Here is a 26,491-nt window from a genome sequence, read left to right as displayed (position 1 = left end):
AAGCTAGAAGTTACCATGTATCGACACGTGTGTATGTGAGGGGTGGGGGGTTTCAACATGAGTTACTATATTTCTCTGCCTTGTCTTATCTGATATATGTGGGGGGAAGGGAACAGAGAGCGGGAATATTTGAGAGGTTTTCTTAGTCACTTCCCAAATGCCTTTCTCAAGACCCACCTAACCCACCCCACCACACCCCCAAAAAAAGTTTGTGGCTATCACCACCAAAGCCTTTTAGAAGGGGGTATCTCTTTGGCTTTGTATTCATATGGACCTTTGCTAGTTGCCCTTCCCCCTTTCACCATACCTCGTGAACCTGGCCCTGAGTGTCTGAAATGTGCTACCCCAGGTGAGCTTCTACTCCTCTTCCCAACCTTCTAATACCTTCCAAGGTTCACTTCTGTTCTTGGTTCCTTGGAATCACCTTATTCCTCAGTATTAGAAGTGCATACCAGTATGTAATGTTGCATTTATCATTTGTTTTAAATTCAGCGCCTGACCTTCCTTCCATACGCCACGCAGCAGTGCAGGCCTGGCTGGAGACGGTCTCTGGAGGTAGTCTGGTGATGTTTCTTCTATACCAATTCACAATAACCACTCCTTAAGCTCAGCAATTCAGCTGGTATCTTAACAGAATTCTGGCCCTGTTGCTCCTGCATGCTCAGGATAGGGTGGGGTGGGTGGAGGGAGGGAGTGTGCATTGCATGCCTTGCTCAGACAGCCATTCTTGCATGAATCAGATATTCATCTTAACCCTTGCTGGGCAGAGCTAAAGAAAAGTGATGTCGTACGTAGTATATAGGTCATGGGGATTTGAGTAAGTGCCAGGACAGTGAGGAAATATATTTTTAGCATTGGGGTTTCAACTAAAGCCTGCAGAAACTAAAATCTGTAGAATGACTAAGATACAAGAGCAAAGAAATTTGGAAGAATTCCACAAAACCACTGAGGACTCCCAAAAGAGGAAACAGGAAGAAACATTAAGAGTTTTTAATGGAGTGAAATGATAGCTACAAGATTGAAAAAGAGCAGGAATGGTGTTTATTGTGTAAACTGAAGCCAGAAGAAGTGAGCCACCTAATAACAGCAATAACTTAGAAATATCAGCTTGTTTTACAGACTACAAGCTGTTGTTTCATTTTAGTATGAGGTTGATGAGGTTAACTGTCCATCCTAGATTAAAGGTTCTTATGGGATAAGGAATAACAGAATTTATATTTCCTACAACCTTCATGACCTACCCTCCCCCATCTTTCTTACTGGCAGTAGAGAGAAAAAGTTGGGAGTCCAAGTTGTTGAGAGCATTAAATCAGGAGAAAAATTTTCATCTGCTGTCTAGTTCAGATGTAAAAAACATTGCTGCTGTGTGTATAAGCCAGCCATTTGTATCCCTAGATGATTTGACAAGGCTGAAGTCTCAGAATACGTGACTAAAGATCAGGCATTTCTGGCTTTCACTATATGTAGCTCACTGATTGGTGTGGCAGCTTCCAGCACCTTGCTCTCCATCCTAACTCCAATTCAGCCCTCCACCTCCTTTGCCCAAGCTGTATCCTTCAACATTAGCTGCTGTTGCAATGTTATCTACCATTTGCTTATTCGTTTTTGATATATGTGACTGAATTGTTTCTTTAAAGGTATCCTCAGGAGATTTTAATGTCTTCTTCCTCCTAACACTGTAAGAGAAACTTCCATATTGTAAATTACAAATAGAAAAATTTGGTCAAGAACCAGGAGACCAGCCCAGTCATCTGGTAAACTAGATTTTGCGTGATTGAAAGAGTTTACCTAACAATCTCCTATGCTCCCCAGTCTATTTTTCAACACTAATGATGGTGTTATTTTCCTTGTTCATAAACATTTACATCAACTCTCTCAAATAATTCTTTAGAGCAATGGGCTCATGACCAATACTGTTGACCTAGCTGCTTGATGTAATAAGGCCAAGTTCTGTTTCCTACCTGCTCTTTTTCTTCTCCAGTCTGGTAAGAGACTTGAGCAGGGACAGTTGGCCATATCCTTTGAAAGTCATTTGGGCTTTTACAACTCCATAGCATTTCTCAGTTTGGTGGCTTTTAGGGAACCATGAATTCTCCTCTCCAGTGGAACTGCTAAAGGGATTGAAAAAGAAGGCACATCCTAAGATTCTAAGGCCAGAAAAATAAGACTACTTAGCCTCTGTAGAGACAAAACAATGAAATGGTGAAATCTATCTGAACATAAACCCTCTGTCAAAAGAGAGGCCCAAGAAATTCCCTCTTGTACCCCAAATTTGTGGTTTTTATGAGGAGTGTCTGTCCCCCTCTAATTATGACTTTTAAGGCCTACTTCCTGGCCTTTAAAAGAATTAACCTTCCTGAAAAAAATCAGTAAAGTCAGTGAGATGTTTCCTTGCCTGTCTGAAGTATCCCAACAGTAAATATCCCATCAATTGTTACTTCTGCCTTTTGGGGGAAACCGCCTGTGAGAATGGCACTTGAAATGGGGTGGAAGGTAGAATGAAGGAAAGAATAAGGACGTGTTTTGTCAGATAGTTGTTTTTTTTTTGTTTTGTTTTACGACCCTTAGGCTGGAGAGAACAGGGAAAATTGAAAAATAAATAATTTTAGCATTGGCAACACCTTCAGATATACCTGGTTTTTGAAAGAGAGGAGTACACAGTCAATCAGATATTTATTAAGTACTTCCTATGTGGTAGGCTCCAGGGAAACGGAGATAAAAATGAAACAGCCCCCTACCGTCCAGGAGCTTACATTCTAACGGGGAAAGCAATACGCACCTATACTGGTATATAAGGAAGAGATACACCTTAACCTTGGTGAGGGGTTGGGGGAAGTCGTTTAAAGCCTCCTGCAAAAGGGGACAATTTGAGTCTTGAAGGACACTGAGGATTCCACGGTGTAATGATGAGGATAGGACTGCATTCCAGGCATGGGGGATAGTCGACAGCCAGCACAAAAGCCGAGATGGGAGATAGAGTGTCATGTTTGAGGAATGTGCAAGGCCAATTGGGCTAGACCATAGAGTATCCAGAGGAGAGTAGTATGTAATAAGGTTTTTAAATGTTGTGAAGAGTTTAAATCTCAAACAGCAGAGTTTGTAGAGGGGATGGGAAGCCGCAGGAGTTTATTGAGTAGGGGGATGACATTCAGAAGTTTGAAGGATAGATTTGAAGTCAGCCCAAGTAGACCCAGAAGTATCTTTAAACCAAAAAATTACCGTTTCTACATAAAACAGATATGTCTGTCTCACACGCCTTTTCTCCTTTTATATTCCCAAAGCTAATTTTGAATTGCACTTTGCATAATTGAGAGGAGGTGTAAAGAAGGACATTTTATGGCAGAGTTCCTGCTCCGATCATATCAAGTTCCCACAGGGAGCTTGGCGATAACAAATACATTAGGCAGTGGTGTATGGAAAGATGCCATCTTGTTTGAACTCGACTTTTAGAAACCAGGTTGTGTTCTTGTCTCGATTTCCTGCAGGACCCCCAGAAAATCTAATCAAATGAGTGTTTCCTAATCTTTGTGTCATTATGTCATGAATTTGGATCCACAAGCTATGTTTAATTAATGACAAGTCAGAACATAAGCCCCTTTCTGGAAATGAAATGGCTTTGAATTCTTTGTTGCAGTCTATGACACAAAGAAGGAAAAAAAGTGACCATCATGCTTGTTCAGTCCCTTTCTACTTCTGCAGGAGTGGTGTGGGGAAAAGGCAAAAAGTACCCAGCAGTTTTTTAGATAGTCTTTAAACATTAGATGCACTCTAAATGAGAGATCTTTGTCCAGTGATCATTGAATCATCTCAGTAGAAAAACTGAACCACATCAATATTGATATTTGTGAAATCAGTTTGACCAGAAGACAAAATGTATTTGCAGCTTAAAGGAAAGAATGAATGGCTCGCAGTTTCTCCTTAGCCAAACAGGATTTTATTTCATTATGTCCCCAAAGGCTGTAAGAAATGTCCTTTCGTTAGACCTTCATCGTCACATCTTGCCGTGTTTGTGCTACAGAGGATGAAGCGGGGAAGCAGGGCAAATTATGAGAAGAGCTTGGATAAAATCTTCTAAACCGCTTCAACATATAGTTTCAATTCAATTTAACAAACATTTATTAATTATCTATCCTGCATGAGACAAGGAGCTCATGTTTTGCCAGAGAGCTATGACGTGTACACAGAAAAGTACGTGACAAGGAAAATTAAGCGAGAAAGCACTAATCACAGTGGTGCAATGGTGGAGTGAGACAGCAGGGTAAAGGGCAGGGTTCTAAGAAGGTATCACAGAGGAGGCAACCCATGAAATTGAGGCTTGAAGGAAAAAATGAAAAATCAGAAATGAGGGAATGCATGGTAGGCCTAAGAGACAACTTATGTGAAGAAACAGGCAAGAAATAAAGTTGTCCAGTTGGCTTGAACATTGAGTTTGTAGAGGGGGTTAGTATGAAAGTCAGATTAGAATAGAAAGTGAGAGCCAGCTTGTAAAGAAACTTAAATGTCAGGAGTTTGCATTTTATCCTAAATATAGGCAAAGAAAGAACCACTGAAGGGTTTTTTTGTGCAGGAGAATGGTATATATCTTGGGAAAATTATTTTGGTCCTTGTGTGGAGGATGGATCAGAAAGGGGAGAAACTGGAGACAAAGAAGCCCAGTTAGAAGACTCTTATGGTTATCTGGAGGAGAGGTATTGGGGGCTAGAATTAGGATGGTAGCTGTATAAGTGGAGAGAACAGTACATAGGGATGCTAGAGATTCTCTGATATTTGGTCACTTCATTAGAAAGTTAGGGACAGGCAGGAATGTCAGAAAGTACATAGGAGAATATAGTTTAAGAATGAAAGGAGCTTAAAGTCTGTAGACTTAGAAACCTCATGCCTATATTTCACAGATAGCTTCAAGCAGAGAGAAGATGCTAGACGTTGTGAATACCAGACGTTGTCACCTATACACACACGCATACACACACACACGCACACACACACACACCCACACACTTTTCTGTCTTAACAGAAAATTACTAGCTGGTGTTATGGAAATTATTTCAGAAATAATCAGGTGTCTGTGTAGTCAGACCATCAACTAGTTAGAGCAAAGTTAAAAATCAACGTCAGATTAAAAGAAAGGATAATATGACAGTTGCAGCCTAATTATACGTGATATCATTGACCAAAAGAAAAAAGGCAAAGATCTGTTTTCATCACCCCATGACAGTGAGATGATCGCATTCGGACTTTAGCTCCTTCATGAGGAAGGAGAAGTAACAATGAGGTCCACGTCTGTTGGACCAAAGTGTATGCTGATGACCTCTGTGCAGGAGGTGACCCACTATTAAGAGGTGCCATTTTACAGGATCTCTCATGGAAAGGATGATGGCAAAAGGAAGAGAAAAATTAACAAATACTACTGCTACTTCCCCACCATTATCAGTGACACCAGTAATTGCCATCCTATATCCCTGCCTTCTGATCTTTATGTCTTTTTTGTTTTCTGGATGCCTTTTACTTCTTAACACCGCAGTTATTCCCTAATATATTCATACACAGAGAGCTGTCTCTCGTAACAAAGAAAAATAGTTAAATAATACCACAACACAACAGTTTTGTCCGTCAGCATATGCAACATTCGGCATCTGTAATGCTCCTTGCTCTTCGCTGAGAGAAAAGAAAGGATTCCATCACCGGTCCTCTGGAACCTGTATTGGTCATTGCATTTATTCAGAATACAGCTGCCTTTTAGCATTTTTTCATTCACATTATTGTAGCTATCGTCTATATTGGTCGGGAAAACTCAGCCGTGTTTTCTTCAGTGTGTATCACAAAAGTCTTCCCATATTCCTCTGAATTCCCAATGTTATTTCTTACATTCCATTATATTAATGTACCACACTTTGTTTAGTCTTTCCCCATCGTTCAGTTGTTTTTTTAATCATTTGATCCAGAGCACAAGACAGCCTTTAAAGTTCTCTTCCTACTGTGAGTCTCATGCATATGTTAAACATCTAGGTGGCACAGTGCATAGAGCACCAGGCCTAGAGTCAGGAAGACCTGAGTTCAAATGTGGCCTTAGATACTTAATAGCCCAATGACCTGGGGCAAGTCACTAAACTTCTGTTTGTCTCAGTTTCCCCATCTGTAAAATGGGGGTGGCTTCCTGCCAGAGTTGTTAAGAGGATCAAATAATAAATTTTAAAGCACTTAAAGGACCTTGGAAGATAGTAAAGGCTATATAAATGTTAGCTATCATTATTATTATTATGCAAGATTTCCTTGATAAATGCAGCCTCAGGGATGAAGAGCTGATTCTTCATGTCAGACAAGGCACAAAATGGGGATTCATATGATTGCCCAAGATGTAAACCACTGCCGGAAAGAATATTCCAGAATGAGCCCTAATGCAATAGAGATTGCTTATAAAGGATAAGGTCCCCTGTCTTCTCCTGTGTGTGGATGATATTGTGCAGATTGCATCAATCCCTAGAATATTAACAAGGCCTCCTCCGTATGAGTTATGAATATTCAAAGCTCTCATAATCCACAGAGGAAAAATTGACTGGATGAAAAATACCTATTGTCTAGTATAATAGCTGAAAAGCCAGGCCACTACATTATCTGAGACATTGACAGCAAATGAACACGTTGAGTCAGATTTATCCAGGAGGAAGGGAGCAGAATGTATTGCACTGAGGAAATTATGCATTTCTTTTCATGTTCCAAGAGAGTTCCCAGTATAAAAGCCTAGCTTTCTAACCTAAATGCTCTCCCATGGTAGGGTTACAAGTTTTAGAATACCATACTTTCTGAAAACCCAAATGACAGATGACCAAAAATTAAAAAAGAAGAGATAGGCTGAAGCAGGCTACAGTCTGTTTCCAGTGATGACCTACATGTAAGAACTGTCTTAACAAAGGCATCATTCACGATATCTGATCAGAAAATGAGATAGACTTGTTGCATAGCAAGATGAATAGCCTCAGTTCTACGTTGGTGCCCACAAAACAGAATGACCTAGAGAAGAGCACCCAGCATATTGAGTAGACCACCCTCTATGGAACATGGACAAGAATCACACGGGATGAGAAGGCACAGATGAGTTGTACAACACTAAAGCAGGAAATACCCGCATGGATGAGCTTATAAATCCTGTGAATGCAACAATGGTATCCATATAGTGCTTTAAGATTCACAGAGCCTCAGAACAACCCTCTGTGGTAGGTAGTGTACAGGTATTATTATCCCTATCTTATAGATGAGGCAACTGGAACTCAAAGTTTCAGTGTTCACGCTGCGTTGCTAGCAGGGATCAGAGGTAGAATTTGAACCCAGCTCTAGCCTGGCTCCAAGTACAACCCTTTTTGCTCTATGTCACGTTGCTGCGCCTTACATTATTTTCCTTGTTCTGGTTTCACTGATCACCAAGTAAAGCAATATGCTTTAAAGCAAGCTGTATTTCCTGCTTATTTATGTTATGCAAGATTACCATGGTTGGATCTCAAGAGTGTTTGTCTGCATTTATTGAATCAGCCAACATTTATTAAGCTCCTATTGTGTGCTTGGCACTGTGAGGAAAGACGACATGGCCACTGTCCTCAAAGAGTTTATTATCTAGTAGCAGAAATAGGGGGAGGTAGCTAGGTGGTGCATTTCCTTTCATGCGTCAGATCCGGCCTCAGACACTTGCTAGCTGTGTGACCCTGGGCAAGTCACTTAACCCTGTTTGCCTCAGTTTCCTCATCTGTAAAATGAGCCAGAGAAGGAAATAGCAAACCACTCCAGTATATTTGCTAAGAAAAGCCCAAATGGGGGGGTCACAAAAATTGGACACAACTGAAAAATGACTCAACAACAACTATGTACCAAGCTTTACAAATATTATTTCATCCCTCCAAATAACTCAGGTGCTATTGTTATCCCAAATGGGGTCATGAAAAGTCAGACATGACTGAACAACAAGAAGCAGAGATAAGGCGTGTTTAGAAATAAAATAAATATAGACTGTATTACACAAAGGGGTTACGATATGAGTATTCATGTAAGGGAGAGATAAATGCCACCTTTTTTTCCACAAGGACTTCCTCATCTCCTATTGGACACTGATGCGAGTGTTGAAGCATTTGAGCTTCAGAATACAGAATGGTATTCTCATACAGAAGAAAGGACATTCTAGGTATAGAGTCAAAAGCATGGACTGTATTTGAGGGATGGTGAGTAATACATTTTGGTTCAAGCGTACTGTGTGAAGGAGATAACAGTAGTTTGGAGCCCTATAATAGACGTCCTTGAATGCCAGACTAAGCTGTTTAGACATGATTCCTTAGGCAATGGGAGTTATTGGAGGTTCATGAACAAGGAAGTAATATGAAAGTAGTAGGAAGAGAAAGCTTACAGTGGGGTAAAGGATGGATTGAATTTGGGAAAGCAAAGACAGCTGGAGATGAGTGGGATAAAAACAACTGAGAGGCTATTTTGATAGTCCAGACACATTAATAATGATGGCCTGCCCTAGTAAGTAGCAGAGGCTGTGGTAGATTTTGCTGAGATGAAATTAGCAGGAATGGAAACTAGGAGCCTGCGTTCAAGATAGTAAGATTTAGATATTTCAAGTAGGAAGTGCACAACAGGAAATTAGGTGGTTTCTACTAAGTAGTTGGAATTGTGAATTAGGAACCTCCAGGTAGAGGTCAGGTCTAGAGATAAGGTTGAAGCTGTGGTAATGAATGAGGTTGCTAAGGGAGTGGCTGCCAAAGATAGAACTGTGTATTTTAAGAAAGGAAGAGAAAAAGAATTCATCAAGGAAACAGATAAGTAGAGGAAAAATGAAATGAAAATTTAAAAAGTGGAAAGGAAAGGGGCCTAACAGCACCAGATCTCTAATTATACTACAATGAAGTAATTCTCTCAGCGGTGTGGTACTGGTTAAAAAATAGAAAGATTGACCTGTGAAATAGATTAGGTACACAACATATAAACAAACCTAGCAGCCTGGAGTTCAGTAAAGACTCTCTATTTGATAGAAACTACTGGAAAAACTGGACAGCAACATGGCAGAAATTAGGTTTAAACCAATACTTCACACCCTATATCAAGATTAGATCCAAATGGATATGTGCCCTACATGTGAAAGGTCACGTTATAAGCAAATTACAGAAATTGAAGAATTAATTTTCCAGGTTTAAGGATAAGAGAGATTTATGACCAAAGAAAGGGTAGAACGAATCACAGAAGATAAAATTGACAGTTTCGATTACATAAAATTAAAAAGGGTTTGCACAAATAAATCCAATATAGCTAAGTTTAGAAGATAAACAGTTTTCTGACTGAGTTTACTAAAGAGGTGGGGCACAGAATCTTTGCAGCAAGTTTCTCTGCTAAAGGTCTCCTTTCCAAGATATATAAGGAACTGGTTCAAATTTACATGAATAAGAGCCAGTCACCAACTGATATGGATATGGACAGACAGTTCTCAAGAGACGAAACCAAGGCTATTTATAGCTATATGAAAAAGTGCCCCAAATCAGTAATAACTAGAGAAATGCAAATTAAAACAATTCTGAAATTCCACTTCACACCTATGAGATCGATAAAGATGACAGAAGAAGAAAATGACCTGTGTTGGAAGAGCTACAGAAATACTCTGATGCACTTGTGAATGGTTCCACCTGTCCTGGAAAGCAATTCAGAATTATGCACACAAAAAAAGCAGTGTATGCCCTTTGACCTAACTATACCACACCTATGACTATACCCCACAGATGAAAGGAGGAAAAAGATCCTCTATGTACAAAAGTATTTGTAGTTGCTTCTTTCATGGTGGCAAAAAAGCTGACAACTAAGGAGTACTCATCAATTATGGAATGGGGGTGGAGGGACGAATTGGGGTTTATGAATAATGGAATAAATACTTTTGTGCTATAGGAAATAAGGGAAAATGAGGTAGGAGAAAGAAGAGCATGTGCTATAATGGAAACCCTAAATGGATAGAGAATAGCCAGAAGGGTTTGTAATCAGAGTTTATCATCTAATAGCAGTAATTAGACATGTACACGAATATAACTTTTCGTATTTCATAATGAATATGAAATAGAGTATAATGCATAAAAGAGTTGTATCCACAGGATCAGTAAAAGAGGACAAGGACCAAGGAAAGGTCATTCACTAAATTTGTAAATTAATTGGTTATTGGTGGAGACTAAGTGAGTAAGCAATAAAGAAATGGAGTGGAGTAGAGGATGCTTTTTTGACTAATTTAGCAGTAAATGAAGAGATAGTAGGGGGCCGTTTGAAAAGGAGTTAGAATCAAAAGAAGGTTTTTGTTTTAAATAGGGAAGTTCAGTGTGTGTGTATGGTTAGGCTGATTTAACCTTGGAAAAAATGAGGGTGATTAAAGCCTTGTCTCACATTTGTAGTACTTAAAAGGTCTTGTTTTATCCAAAATGTGGGCTTTGTATTAATTACCACCACCACCCTTCTCCTTTGGCCTTTTCTTTTTTGAGTGTTGCTCTAAATCCCTTAAACAAAGCTATAGCCCCTGCCACAAGGATCTGGGAGAAGTCAGGCCAACTATTCAGAGCCTCCATGGAGTCTGATTACTGATCCTTTCCACAGCAATACAGTAGAACAAACAGGCTAAAGTGAATGTTAAACCGAGCACAACAAAAGCTTAGTTCTCCCAGAGTAAAGAGGCCGTTTATCTTGGTCCATGCCCTTTCAACCTACATGGAGCTTTGGGCCTTTGCAGATCCCAGAAGAAGAAAAGAAAGATGATGTTGGCCCATGGTCTTGGTCTTGACCTTTCACATCATTCTAGAATTTTGCTTGACCTAGGTAAAATCGTTCCTCTTGGTCCAGATCTAATCCAAATATCGGTCATATACAGATCCTCCTGCCCCCCACTCTGAGGCCTCAGCTGCACATGGAGAACTTCCCCATCCTATAATTTACCTGGAGTAACCACCAACCCTTTCTGTGCTCTGGAAATAGTCAGTCTCTTTCCTTCTCTTAATCTTTCTGCATTGCAGCCCCGTTTGATGAAAATGATCTGGAGGAAGATGTGGACACCGAGCCTGCAGAGGTAGAGGGAGAGGCAGCAGAGGATGGAGACACCGGAGACACTGGTGCCGAGCTAGATGACGGTAAGGGGCGATGCTGGAGGAGAAGAGGGAGCCGAATTGTAGCAAACCCCAGATTGTGTGCAGGAACACCACGATCGGGAACAAGTTAAAAAACAAAAGCAAACAGCCTAAGCCTCTGCCAACCCAGAAAATGACTCACTAGGTCACAGAGGGAAATAAATAGAAAGCACAGGGCAGATATCAGGTCTCTTACTTCCTGCCTGGCTCAGCTAATGGTGTGGAATGTGCCTTAGTATACACACCTGCAAAGTAAAGCTCATTAGAAATTCACTTGGATTACCATGTTGGGGTTTAAGGGCATGATCTTCCTTGGCTTTATAGAAGACTACCCTTATCAGAAGTATCAGACACATGGCCCAAACCAGATTGAAGTGTAATTGGGAAAAAATTTAAAAAATAAATAAAAATACAATAAAACATAGCTTAACATTTTAAAACTAATCGATGTGCATCTAGCAGGGATCCTTATATATATAAATTAGTGGCCCCCATTTCTATTTCAGTTGCTCTGGACTAGAAGACTATGCCCCCCAGGAATACACTGGGAGCCAGGAACGGGAAAAATATGACCAAGTTCTATTCAACAAGAATTTTTTATTCATCACCAGTTATGTACAAGGTTCTAGAGATTTAAAGAAAAGCCCCTGCTCTCGTAGAGCCTATGTTGACCGGGATCTAGACAAAGTGAATGCCTAACAGTTGTCAAGTAGGAGAGGGCCCTGCCGATTGCAAGGATCAACATCTCCTTGTGTAAGAGGAAGCATCTAGGCTGAGCCTTAAAGCTAAGACAACATCTGCAGAGTCACAGAAGGAGGAAATACAGCAGATGATGCCTTGGAGGAGAGAAATAAACAGGAACTGGGTGTATGTGGAGTGGGGCACAGAAAGCAGTGTAGGTCTAGGCAGATTGTGAAGGTAAGGAAGACTTGGCCAGGAGACCACAGAGAATAATGTCTAAACACTGAAAAGGAAGTCTTTGCAGTTGGGCTCTGCAGGTGCACAGTGTTATTTCTTTTCATGTGTGACTTCTTTTAATGGCATTATTATTCCCCAATTACAAAAAGAAAGCATGAGCTATATTGAGACTATAAACTGGTCTCAAAATATGGGGCAGCTAGGTGGCACAGTGGATAGAGCACCGGGCCAGGAGTCAGGAAGACTCTTCCTGAGTTCAAATTTGACCTCAGCCAGTTACTAGCTGTGTGACCCTGGGCAAGTCACTTAACCCTGTTTGCCTCAGTTTCTTTGTCTTTAAAATTAGCTGGAGAAGGAAATGGCAAACCACTCTAGTATCTTTGCCAGGAAAAGCCGAAAAGGGGTTGCAAAGAGTTGGACACAACTGAACAGTCAGCTAAATAAGGTGCTTTGAAATGTGAAGGGCAGTATTCACCCACTGTTTTTAGAAGGAAAATCAGGACTACCAGGTAGTACCTGTTATTAGGGAAGAGAAAGGGCTCAGCAGAGATAGAAAAAGACAGCACAAACTTTAAGGGATGGAATGGTAGTTTGTTTATGTAAATAGATTCAAGTCAACAAATATTTATTAAGCGCCTACTGTGTGCCTGGTACTGTGCTAAACACTGGAGATACCAAAAAAAGGTAAAAGATAATCCCTGCTCTCAAGGGGCCCACTTTCTAATGAGGGAGATAACATGTGTAAACAACTTTGTACAAACAAGATATAGACAGGCTAAATTGGAGATCATCTCAAAGAAAAGGGACTAAGATTAAGGAGAATAGGAAAAGCTTGCAGAAGGTGATACTGCAGTAGAGACTTGCAGGAAGCCAGGGAAGTGAGGCAGGAGTGAAAAGGGAGAATTCTTGACATGGAGGACACGCAGTGAAAATTCCTAGAGTCAAAAGATGGAAGTGTACTATTTTAGGAACTGCAAAGAGGCCTGTGCTGATAAGTTGAAGAGTATGTTGGGGTGGGGAGTGGAGGGTAATGTGTAAGAAGACTGGAAGTGTAGGGAGAGGCCAGGCTACAGAAGGCTTTACAGGCCAAATGACTCATTGGTAGGGGATCTTCAGAGAGTCAGAAGTTTTAAAAGACAGGGCTGACCAAGTTAGAAGGAGGGAAGTAGGTAAAAGTGAGCCATGGGTGAGTTTGGAAGGGGGCAGACATATGGATCACTAGTATCAGGGTGTTTGTGAACCTAAAAGTCCTCATAGAATCCTGATTGAACCAGAGTGATAGACTTCCACAGAATTCCTGTAAGCAGATGACCGTGCACCCTAAAATTTCACCTGTGAGTCATGAGTTCCAGAGACTGGATGATGGCTAGCATTTATATAATACTTTAAGATTTACAAAGTACTTTACATGTATTGTCTCATTGATCCCTGCAACAACCTATGAACCTATGAACAACCTATGAAATAGATGCTATTATTATCCTAATAGAATACCAGTGTTGGCAGTCGACATACTCCAGAGAATTTAAAATGGGTATTGCCCAAAGAACAGTGGTGAGTATAACGAGAGTAAAGTGCTCCATCAAAGCAATGTGTTCAGGAAATATGGTGGACAAGTTCCATGGCAAGAGTGAGGGAAAGCTGATGTCCTCTACAGATGTTCTCCTGATGAGGATGAAAAGGAAGAAGAGACCCTCTTTTATAGATGAAGAAACAAGGGTTGAGAGAAGTCAAGTGATTTGCCCAGAGTCATGGAGCTAGTAAGCATCTGAGACGAGATTTGAACTCAGGTCTTCCTGGCTCCAAGTCCACCACTATCTCTCGTAGTACCTACCTGAGTATGATTAATGAACATCAGAATATGATTCCCCTGCAGCCTGATAGGGATTGCTACAACCTGAGAAGATAAAAGACTTAGAAAGGAAAGACAATAGCAACACTTTATTGGCTTCCTTCTCTCAGATCAGCGCTGGTCTGATGACATCCCATCTGATGCTGAAGCCGAGTTGGGTTTACAGTCCCAGGAAGCAGTAAAAACAGAACTGAAGCTTGAGGTGTCAGAGAAGGAAGAGGAGCGGCCAACCTCCCTACCATCCCAGCAAGGAGAAGGTAACCTTCTAACAAGAAAAATGACTTCATTCCAATGAGTGACTATCTAGGTAGGAATTGTGGGGATCCTGTAGGAAAAAATAATTCATGAACTCTTCAAGGTCCTCTGAATAGACAGACCGTATGCAGGGGAGTTTGGGAAATAGATCTGGAAACAGTTGGTATGGAGGGAAAAGTGAGTCTGGTCCTCCTCCTCACCAGTCTAACCACCCCTTCTTTTTCTACTTTGCTGGATCATCACCTGGAACATGACCATAACTATAGATGTAACCAGAAGATCTCTCCTAGACCCTCTTCTCTTTGTTCTGTCCACTCTGGTGGTGACCTCATTAGTTCCCCTTTGCAGATATATTTCCAGCCCTAATCTCCCAAGAGCTTCAGGCTCATATCACCAACTGCCCATAGGACATTCCAAAATGGATGATGCATAGACAGCTCCAACTCAACATGTCCAAAACAACTCATTGTCATTTTCCCTAAACCAGCTCCTTTTCCAAATTTCCCTGTTTATTTTGAGGGCTTCTATGTTTTTCCAGGTCCTCAACTTTGTCATTATCCTCAGTTCCTCATTCCCTGTCACTGTCCAAGTTTTTGCCAAACCTTGCAGTTTATATTTGTTTATCTGTCGCGTCTCTCATATCCAACCCCTTCTTTCTACTCACATAGTCACCACCTGACTTCATTCAGGCCATCATTACTTCTTATCTAGGCTACTAAAACAGGCCTCATAATTGGTCTCCCTGCCTCAAGTGCTGCCTTCCTCTACCCTTCACAACTGTCCCCTGTGCCTGGAATGCTCTGTCCCTATTTTCCTTATAGTTTCCCTGGCTTTCCCAGTCCCCCAGAGTAATATTTTCCCTTTTCAATTTTTTTTCCTTCTCATCTAACCTCTGTATCTTTAATAAATGTATGAGAGAACATGGGCAAGAACAGTACAGAACAGGTGGGCATAGATGAGCTGCAGTTATATTGTAAGAGAGGATGCCCCATCCACATTCAAATCACAGGTCCACTCGAGCCATCATCTTTTACTAGCATAACTGACTGTTGTCTTTTTTCCCCTAAGGTCCTTCTCCACATTCTAGTCCTGGCAAATCTCCTCTAGAAAGTACTGATCTACTCTCCACGGTTAGCAGAGCCAAAGCAGAGGTGAGCTTTCATGGGTTTTTTGGGCCCAGGTTCATTGTGGGAAAGCAAGGTGTACCTAGAATTACTGACAGCAACTTTGATCTTCCTCGGGGAACTGTCTCTATCAAAGATGGGGGTACTCTCAGCTCGTTGTCACCCTAAGGAAACGCAGACTCTGTTCTCCCTAAGAGAATTGCCAAAGATTTAACAGAAACCATACTGGTGTATTTTGACCAAATCACTGTAATTGGAGAGGTAGCATAGTGTAAGACAAAGGTCAGTAATGGGCCAGAGTTCTAATCCTAAATCTTACTGATTTGCTGTGCTTCCTCAGAAAGGATATAACCACTTAAGTAATACCTGAGTTTTCTCAGTATAAAATGTAGATAATATTATAATACCTCACATGATATAATATGAGGGTAAGCAAAATAACATCTGTAAAAAGCTTTGAGCTCCTAGAAAAGTCATTTTGAAAAATAAGAATAAAAAGAATGGTCTATTTAAATAAAAATCAAAGCACAAGTATTAATTGTTAATTCTTTTCACAGTTGTGGCCCATGTATCACTACTATGCATGACTACATGCTTAAATCTTTAGAGTTTTGTTAGATGTAAACTGAGTTCCAGTTCGTACATCCTTTTTTGCCAGTAGAAACTTAATGAGAAATTAAATCATTTAGAGGGAATGCAAAATGTGTTTGAGGTGCCTCAGTGCATTAAAATGCTTGAAAATTCAATATGTAGATTCTGCAGACAACCTACTTACTGAGTCAGTAAGTTACAGAATTTAAGAAAGCTCTTCGTAATGAATAAACAGTATGGGAGGGAGTTGAAAAAAAAATGCACCTCTTAGAAAGGAATCTTCAAAGGGACAGACAACCTTAAAGAAAACAACTCATTCTAAATAATTTCTGCTTATTTGCTTTTTTTTTTTGTAGGACATCCAATCCCCCTTCTCTTCAGTTTTCAATAAGGAGAAATCTCCAGAGGAGCGCTTTTTCCCAGATATATTCCTTGTCAAAGAAAAGCCAGAAGCTGAAATCCCTGTTGATCAGAAGGTTTTAAGTACTCCTACGACATTGTCTCCTATCCGATCCCAGCCAGCAGCACTGCCAGAAGCCATCATGACCACTTCCCCAGTTATATCCCGACCCGTGTCCCCTTCAATGACTTCAACTTCACCTTCCACACAACTTCCCATCTGCTCTCAGCCCCAGCCTTCCTCTGAAACATCCATTCCATCCCCCACAGAGTCACCTATATGTTTCCAACCCAGTCCAATAATAACATCCACTCCTTTGGTCTCCCTCACCTGTAAAGATCAAGATGATTCAGTGGAAAAGCCGCGCAGCCCTGGTGCCACTGATGAATCCATAAAACGGAATGACCTCGTGGAGGAATTTTGGTTAAAGAGTGCTGAAATACGCAGGAGCCTCGGGCTCACCCCAGTGGATAGAAAAAAGGGTACCGAACCGAGTTTCACTTTGCCCAGCCTTGAGTCTGTGTCCCTGAAATCATATCCAACCAAGAAGGTGTCTCAGGATGAAGAAATCCACCTTTTAAAACCCCAGCCTTCACCTAGAAGGCCAGGCATACCAAAGTTAGATAGCGATCAGCCATCACTGCTGACTCCTAAATCACCATCTGAGAAAGAGCTGAAAAGCTTGATCCATGATGAAAGGAAAGACTTGTCCAGCAGCTCTGGCCTGGGTCTTCATGGGAGTTCCTCCAACATGAGGACCTTGGCCAGTCAGAGCTTCAATACTTCGGACTCAACTATGCTGACACCACCTTCAAGCCCTCCTCCTCCCCCACCGCCAGATGAGAAACCAGCAACTCTTCGAAGAAAGAAACAGGCTGCCTGGCAGAATGAAACTGAATCCAAGCCCTCACCTACCCCTGCCCCTGTAGGCCTTGCTCGGCCCCACCAGGAACCATCCCAGCCATCCAGAGAAGAGGTGCGGAAGTCATTTGTGGAAAGCGTTGATGAGATTCCTTTTGCTGATGATGTGGAGGACACATATGATGAGAAGACAGAAGACACAAGCTTCCAGGAAAAGTTCTTCACCCCACCCAGCTGTTGGCCCTCCTCAGAAAAACCTCTCTACCTACCCTTGGCCAAAGAGAATGGCAGGTTGCCTGCTTTGGAAGGTAAGTCCCAACAAGAAAAGAGGGGGCTGCCTGTGGTGTCTCCAGAAGCCAAGGAACTGGCCAAAGAGCGGATGAGAGCCAGAGAGAAATCTGTGAAGAGCCAGGCATTGCGAGATGCCATGGCCAAGCAGTTAAAAAAGATGAAAGAGATGGAGATGACAGCTTCCACTGTGGCTGGAACCTCTAGGATCTCAAGCAAAGCATCTTCCTTGCCTTCCAAGGTGAGAGAGCAGCTGGTCTCAGAACCCCTAAAGCAGTCAGCCCTCAGAAGATCTGAGGTGCCCACCCTAAAGCACGAAGCAACCAGTGAGGAGTTCTTTTCCCCTCCATCCGATTCAGGAGGCCCTGATGGCTCTGTCACATCCTCTGAGGGTTCTAGTGGAAAAAGCAAGAAAAGATCTTCACTCTTCTCCCCTCGAAAGAGCAAGAAAGAGAAGAAGTCCAAGAATGAGGGCCGGCCACTAGAAAAACCCAGTGGGAATGTCCTGGAGGAATCAACTGCCAAGCCTAAGTCTTTATGGAAATCAGTATTCTCAGGGTACAAGAAGGACAAGAAGAAGAAGGTAGACAATAAATCGTGCCCCAGCACTCCATCCAGCGGTGCCACAGTGGACTCTGGGAAGCGTAAGATGTCTCCTATGGTTAGAACAGGTATGACAATAGATAGAGACCTCCACAGGTATCAACATAGGGTCTGGTTATGAGAGCCACTTGCATGTCTTTAAATCTGCCCCCCACCCCCTTGCTTTTTATTTGCAATGAATGAGACACAGAGGAAGGAAGCAGTATGTTTAAAATGAATGAAAATATCATGGCTCCTAGAATACTTATAGGTATGTTGTTTTTGTTTGGGGGATTGACTTTATTTCTTGACAAATAATAGTAGCCAAGTTTTCAGGGTCCACTGTATGGAGAGAGACATGCTGAGAATGTATAAGATTTAAGTCACTTTTTTAACCTAGTTTCTTCTTTTCTTAGAGCTGCAACTACGTCGACACCTCAGTTTCTCAGAGGACTCTGATCTCTCCAGTGATGATGTCCTGGAGAGGTCCTCCCAAAAGTCCAAGCGAGAGGTAGGCACAGACAGATGAGCATTAATGGTGTCAGAAAGGACAGAAGGTTCCCAGAGTCTCCTACTAAACTCACTGTTGATGATTGGTGTGGAGGAGAGGAATGTTTTCTAAGAAATAGAAAAAACCAATTCTTGGGTTTCCCTTCAAGAAAGCCAGTTCCTTCTGTTGTTCTTGGATGAAGGAGCTGCTATGTCTGCAGAAAGACACACTTGGATTGACTCTAGTTAGCCAGTCTTGAAAAATAGTTCCCTCTTAAGTGCTTCTGATGATCAGTTTGAGGTTATAAATTTTTATGATGAGTTTCTGGGTATTCATAAAATGAAAAGGGTCCAATGCCAAATTGGTGGTGACAGTGCCAGCACTGCATTTGGGGGCCCCTTTGCTCCCATAAGAATTCATCCTTCTAAAGCCTAAAGTTAAGTGACTCTGAGAGAAAGGTCTGGCTTAGGGGCCAACTGGCTTTTGACATGAGTTGAAGGATAATCAAGACAAACAAAATTCATCTCTGGGAAGCCGTACCTCAGCATTTCATCCGATCTCTAGCAAGGTTTTACCCAGCATCACCTGTAGCTATGATTCTTTTAACATCTGGATGGCATAATCTATGTAAGGACTCTTTCCCACATAGGAGAAATTATATTTCTTGGACCCATCCTCAGACCTTCTCTAGCTTGTGATCCCAAAAGTGTCTGGGTTCCCACTTGCATGGTAATTATAGAAACCAGAATAAGTGTTGTCTCCTCTCTGTTCAAAAACTGTCTGTGGAAATCCCATGTGCAAGTATCAGTTTTCATTGTGATAAAAGCACGCTACACACTTCTTGAGCTGAAGGGGTTGCCCTTAATATGGGTATGTTTTGGGGTGACAATGCAGAGGGATATGTAAGTAATTGCAGAGCCTCAAGGATAGGTATTTCTCTACTACCTACATATCTGCCAGTGAGGGTGGTTTTCCAATATTAGGGACTATCCAGTGGAATGATGAAAGTGGTTGACTCTGGAAGTTTGGCTTGGTTATGGCCGTTTCTCCTAGGGGGATGCAAAAGGGCTGTGTCTCTGGAATAAAATATTTCCACCACCACCACCACCACCACCACCACCACCACCACCACCTTTCTTTGTACTGTCTTTTGATCCTTGAGATCCTTTGCAGGCCAGACTGTGTGGCAGTTCAAATGCAGAAGGGGGAGGAAGGAGAGATCAACAAAAGGGGAAAGAGGTGGGAGCGGCCAACACATCCAAAAAGAGCCTTCACACAGACCCTAGCTCTGAACCCTGCCACTGGGCAAGGGATTTGAGGCCCTCAGTAAGCATCCTACATTGTTCTCTGCTAGAAAAGTAGGGCTTACTTACTCTTTTTTGGAGAAATGAACAATTTCTATTATCTCTTCACTTCCTTTTCCCATTGAACTGAAACATCTTTGCCAAAGGAGGGGGAAAAACTACACAGCATTCTCTCAGTTTCCTAAGGCATTTGACTTGTGTTCTGCCTTCGTCACAAACTCTCAGAGATAGACCAATGTGATAACTGATTAGAAGGGTCAGCGAAAGGGAAAGGAGAATAGGCCTGATAGAGACGAGGTTTAGGTGCACTCATCATAGACCACAGTTACAGGGGAGCAGTTGATTTTGGCTTGAAACACCATTTGTGGTTCTGGCCATATCTCTCTAGTAAACATCCCAGATTCTGGTAAAATAAAATTTAATATTAAAAAAAAATCCCAGATTGAACATTGAAATTGGATAATGTTTTATTTCATATTTTTCCCAAGTCTTTGCCAGCTCTGCATCTATCAAGAACAAATATCTCTTCTTCAGACTCAACCCAGTCGTGCCCAGGCCTGAGCCAGCATAAAGCATAGGAAATAAGGAGTTCAGATAGATAACTACTCAGGACCTTTATGCTCCCCAGTATCAGGACATAGTAAATGTAATTCTTATCAGGTATTCCCCATCTTGTTTCCCCAAGTCATAGCATTGATGCCGAACCATAATTACCTATGGAACCTTATGAGAACCCCTAGGTTAGGATGGTTAGAAGAACTGGTTAAGCAGGTTAGTCCAGCTATTCTCTGCTCTGGTCAGGCCACATCTAGAGGGTTGTGTTCAGTTTTGGATGCCACATTTTAGGACAGACTTTATTAATCTGGGACAGCATCCAGACAAATATCACCAGAATGGTGAACGTCCTTAAGTTTATGCTATATAAGGAAGGTTTGAAGGAACTGGATTTGTTTAGCCTGGAGAAGACGGAGCCAAGTATTTAAAGAGCTATGACTCAGAAGAGAGAATGTTTTGTTTGAACCCAAAAGACAGAACAAGTAGCAACAGGTGGAAGTTACAAAGGAGAAAATATAGGCTTGAGCTAAGGAAAAAAGGTCTAACAATTAAAGCCCTCCCCAAAGTGTAATAGAATTTATCAATCAATCAGTTAGCATTTAATAAACACTTAATTACAGACTTGATTTCATCACTGTAGACACTGGGGACATCAACCAAAAACAAAACAGTCCCTGCCTTCATGGAGTTTACATTTGTTAGAAGAGAACATACGCATATCTAAGTGTATACAAAATAATCCATGGATCTGTGATCTTATATATAAATTTATAAGTTCCCTTTAGTGAGGAAGAGCACAACCTATCCATATCTGCGCAGCCTGTGTGATTCTTTTCCATTTTCCACGTCTTCCCATAAGATTTCTAGAAACCTTTATTCTAGAGGCCTTTCTTGCTTTCTCCTGATATCACAAGGGTTTGTCCGTTTACCATCCTTCACCCTGCACACGTGACCAGCCTATCTTTTCTTCCTGTCTTACATTTCCCTGATGACATCACTTACTCCTGTTCTTGCTCATTGGTTATGTGGTAGTCTTCTCACATCTACCATGTATCTCTCCATTACTCTCTCTGTAATGTTCATTTTTAATTCTTCAGAAACTTGTATTCCAAATCTAGCTTTCATATAGGAATACTAGTGGGTTTTTTTAATTAATTAAATAAATTGGTGTTAAAAGGATGGGCCATTGTTTCTCTTGGGAGGCTTAAAAGAGCTTCGCAGTTTCCCAAAGGTAATCTCTTCCTAACCCCTTTCTAATCAATTCCTGGCCCAGCTGGTTTTCCATCAATGCTATGTTCCAGACATACAGACTGATAGACAGATTCTACAAGTTGACCATCCAGATGCATAGAGTAATCTGGGCGATGAGCCTTTGGCCTTTCTAGTGTGGAGAATCAGGTCAAGATCTTTTTCCAGAAGGCTTGCTATATTCCAGGACTTTATACAACCCACACAATTTAGTCTGTGAACAGTTACATCTGGGGGACCTTGCCATCCACAAAGATTTCCTCTTCAACTTGGACTCTGCACTGTATCTCCTCCCTAGCCATGACAGATACCTTTGGCGAGCAAAGTTCTTTGTCTTGCATAATGTTTATGATCCCAAGGTTACTGAAATAGGGTTATTTCTGCTGTTATGTGTTAGGAGGCAGCTAAGTGACACCGTGGGTAGAACACTGGACTTGGAGTCAGAAAGATCTGAGTTCAAAAGTGGCCTCAGACCCTTGCTAGCTATGTGACCTGGACAAATGGCTTAGCAGCTATCTGCCTCAATTTCCTCAACTGTAAAGCAGAGGTGATAATAGTGCCTAGCTCCCAGTGTTGTTCTGAGGAGTGACATAATATTTGTAAAGTGCTTTGTAAACCTTAAAGCACTATGTAAGCTCTAGCTTTTATTACTATCTTTTTTTTAAAAATCTTGAATTATTTTGATGTATGGATAAGAGATACCTTGCTGGACTTAAGATGGCATTTTGTTCTACCAAATCAAATGCTTTTTTATAGTTATAATCATAAATTCACAGTGGAATTTTATATTCCCTATATCTTTCTGTCCATTGAAAAATAGTAAAGGTGCAGGCATTTTTGCCTTTGCATCTCCGGTGCCTGGCATATAGAAGGCACTTAATAAATGTAGATTGAGTGATATGAGTATATGTAAAATAAATATAAGGTTATGGCAAATCAGTGAACCTCCTGGAACTTCAGCTTCCTCTTCCATGAAGTTAGAGTGTTGTCAATGACTTCTAAGACCCTTCTGGCTCTAAATCTACGACCCTATGATCTATTGTGAATCTATCTGTTCGTTCCCTACTCCTTGAAAACAGAGATTATAAGTGCTTAGCATAGTGATTTGCATAAAATAATATGCAAATTAATAATTACATTTTCATTCATGCATTATCTACTTTGTAAGATAATATTACTTGTAATTGCCCGTCATCCTTCTTTGTAAGATTTTACAAACAAGTTTATATTCTAAACCAAAAGTGTCAAACACCACAGCACTCCTGGAATAAGGCCCGAACCAGATTAAAATGTAATTGGGAAACATCTAACAAAATTCTGAAAATACTGTAGAATGTAGATAATTTTAACATGTGGTTTCTAAGTCGTTATGCAGCCCATGGGATCCTTACATACAGTTTAGTGGCCCTGCTCTAAATTGTTGCCCATGGCCACCATCTTCTTTACTTGGCAAGTCGAATGTTTGATAACTAAGGCTTTTCCTGTGCACTTTTTATATTTCATGATGGTTGTAGAGAGGTCTAAAATTATTATAATCAGTGATGGTACAATTTATGTCGTCCATTTCCTATTTTTATTGCTCATTACTGAAGTAGTTCAAGATTGTGTTGTTTCATTTCTATACCATATATTTTCTCATTATTGTTTTTTGTTTGTTTACTAATTCTGATTGTAATTGTAATGTATTACTAATTCTGATCTTTGCCTTGGGAAATTGATGGTCTGACTGCACAAAGACAGCTAATTTAAGGATAACTCCTACATCGATGACAAATTGATGCAGGAAGACCAATTAGGAGGTTATTGTAGTAATCCAAAAGAGAGGTGATAGCCTGAACTTGGTAGATAGAGGGTCTGTTCAGCAAAAATGGGATGACCACTTATTAGAAAAATACTGTTGAGACTAGGTGTCCTAGGAGGCCTCTTCCAACTCGGAGATTCTGTTTGATGAAATGGTGTCCCTTGCAGGGAGGCCTTTGAAAAGTATCCTGTTGTATTCCAAAATTGTTTCTGTTTTACTATCAACCCTACCTAAATTTAGTAGTGGTCAAACAATATGCCTGAGCTTCCATTTGTGGTTTCTTGTGTTGTCGAATGATCTCTCTTATTAACTGGAAGTCCTGCAAGAAAATTATCCAGCCCTGGCAGATTGGTTGAGATACTTCTGCTAAAGCCAGCATTGGAACGACACTGGCCATTTACTGAGGCATCTCCCAGAGCCTGGCAAACATTAGGGGCAAAAGGGATTTCCTTTTTTCCCCACGACCCAGATGGACACAGGAACCACAGTCATAGAATGGGCAAACATCGGAGAGATCTAGTGTCTTAAGTCTCATAGTTTTGAAGCTAAAAGGAACCCAGATGTCCAATTTCCTCATTCTAAAATGAGGAAACAGACCCAGAGAGGTTAGGTAATTTGCCTGAGGTAACACAATTAATTATTGGTAACCCTAGGACAAGAACCAGGTCTCTGCACTCCCAAGAGTTTGTTTGTTTAGTATTTTGTTTTTTTCCCCAATTACATATAAAAACAGTTTTTAACATTGGTCTTTAAAACTTTGAGTTCCAGATTCCTTCTCTTCCTCTCTCACCACCCCACCTAATTGAGAAGGCACACAGTTCAATATAGGTTGTATATGTGATGCAAAACATATCCATATTGCGAAAGAAAACATAGACCAAAAAAACTCAAGAAAAATAAAAAGACAGAAAGTGTAGGCTTCAATCTTTATTCAGATAGCATCAGTTCTTTCTTTCTCTGAGCTACACCAGACTGGTGCAATTTCTAAGAGTGGAAAATAAGAGATTAAACTTAATGTAACATTAACTACAACATCTCTGAGTCAAGACTTTCCTTGTCTTTTCCTGATAGAATTTTGAATACGGTATAATCAAGATACTTAACACTGTCTGATCACCGTGATCATATAACTAAAAATGGAGCACTGGCTTCCAACACTACCTCCATTTTGCTATCAGGATTAGGAGATGAAAGGTAGAACAAGAAACCTTTAATCAATACTAGACACAGGGAGCAGCAAAGACAGGAATAACAGGGAGGCAGCATGGAAAGTATACTGGATTTGGAATCCAGGGATTTAATTCAAGATGTAGCTTGCCTCATTTCTACCCGTATGACCTTGGGAAAGTCGCTGAACTTCTTTGTTACTTCATCTTTAAAATGAGATGATTAGACTAGGTAATTTCTTAAAAGCCTTTCCACCCTAAAATCCCATTATTTTAAGAGACAGTGGTATGATTATTAACTCCACTGCGGTCTGGCGTTTAAAATAAGTAAATGAATGATTAAGCAAATAAATAAGTGGATAGATAGATAGATAGATAGATAGATGAGAGCCACTGGTATTCAAGTCATTCAATGATAGATTTAAAGCTAGAAGGAATCTTAGAAGCCATCTAGCACAACTCCCATCATTTTTTCACATGAGAAACTGAGGCTTAGAGAATTTAAACTACTTGCCTGAAGTCACAAAGATAATAAGTCACAGAACTAGGATGTGAACCTAGATAGACTGACTCCAAATCCAGCATTCATTCCTCTGTGCAGCCTTAGAATCACAAGACTTAGTATTGAGTTTCAGTTCTTATAGTCGTACAGCTCTGTGCAAGAAATATCATTTCTCTAAGCTATGAAATGAGCAGAACAATGTTTGCACCACCTGTCTCAAAGGATTGCCTTCCCAGGGGGTGACTTTTATATTCAGTGGCAAGATTCAAACCTGGTGGGTCCACACTCCAAAAACTGTCGCTTACCTTTGACTGTGAGCCAGTAGACACAATTAGCTGAATACAAAGGCACATACTCAATTGGCTTAAGAACAGTGTCTACAAAATATCCCCCCTCTCCTTCTAATGAACCTTGGGCGCAAATACACAGAATGAGAAGAGTAGGCAGAGTACTATAGTAGAGGACACATGTAGGGGACACATGGCTAGAACAACTAATGTCTCTGGTACTGCAGGGCATCAGCATCCTTTCTCTTCTTGTGGTATCATCATTCTGCTTTCCCCTCATTGCAGCATCTCTGCAGGATGGGTCATTCAGCTAGATTCCTGGGCTTGGTCCTCTTCATAATTCATCTCCCAGCTCTCAGGGCTAATACTCCCTTGAATCCATGGTTGGCTCTCTCCTCTGCTGCCAAACGTCACACGACTCAAAATTCTTCCTGTCTTGAATGCTGCCTATCTACATCTGTCTCTCTGGAGAGTGAGTCTCTGCTCTCTACCTCTAACTGTTTAACTCTGAACCGCCTCCTGTGAAGTGCCGTGTCTCAGTCCACAAGGCTACTTCCTGCCTTAGATTCCAGAACTGTTTCAAGATTGGCAGGCTTATTAAGGACCTCTGTGGAGTGGCCAATCTTAATTCAGCCAGTGGCTTCTCTTCCAATTCAAAAGACTTTTTCATACTTTGGAAATGGATATCAGGATATAGACACTTCATATTAATACTAATTTACCTCTCTATGGCTTCTCACTTGATTACCCCAACTAGGTCTCAGGGGAAACCAAATGCCCCCTCAGTACATGAAGAAAATGCTTTATAAGCTCTATGTATGATGGTGACTGTTGTTGCTGTTACATTAATAATAATTGACAAATGAGAAGGATGTTAAATATGAATCGGCTCTTATCAGATCTGAAATTCTCTTAACAGGGTGAAGCCTTTGGGGAAATTTTTCAGGTTCCCTATCAGTACTCTACTGTACTTCCTCTGCATCCATAGGACAGTAACCTTTGGTATTCTGGAGGAAAGAAACTCAAATTCAGATGCTTTAGTGGATATTTCTAAGTATATCTGTTGTCATATATTTAATGACTAACATAGATAACCTAACATATATAGATGTCGGGCAGAAGAGAAGGTATTTTACAT

At 40.9% G+C, this 26,491-nt stretch overlaps 1 protein-coding gene across 1 annotated transcript in view; it reads left to right on the top strand.

Annotated features, from left to right (window-relative positions):
* The window catches only part of MICAL3 (microtubule associated monooxygenase, calponin and LIM domain containing 3), a 188,907-nt gene that overhangs the window by 133,892 nt on the left and 28,524 nt on the right, over nt 1-26,491 (top strand). The window contains exons 29-33 of the mRNA XM_036761225.1: nt 11,019-11,132; nt 14,010-14,156; nt 15,223-15,305; nt 16,226-18,089; nt 18,417-18,511. Coding sequence (XP_036617120.1) covers nt 11,019-11,132; nt 14,010-14,156; nt 15,223-15,305; nt 16,226-18,089; nt 18,417-18,511 — 2,303 coding nt within the window. The remainder of the gene's footprint in view (nt 1-11,018; nt 11,133-14,009; nt 14,157-15,222; nt 15,306-16,225; nt 18,090-18,416; nt 18,512-26,491) is intronic.

The sequence above is a fragment of the Trichosurus vulpecula genome, chromosome 5 (assembly GCF_011100635.1).
Source record: "Trichosurus vulpecula isolate mTriVul1 chromosome 5, mTriVul1.pri, whole genome shotgun sequence".
Lineage (NCBI taxonomy): Eukaryota > Metazoa > Chordata > Mammalia > Diprotodontia > Phalangeridae > Trichosurus > Trichosurus vulpecula.
The sequence above is the reverse complement of the archived record's forward strand: the minus strand, read 5'-3'. Positions and strand labels throughout refer to the sequence as shown.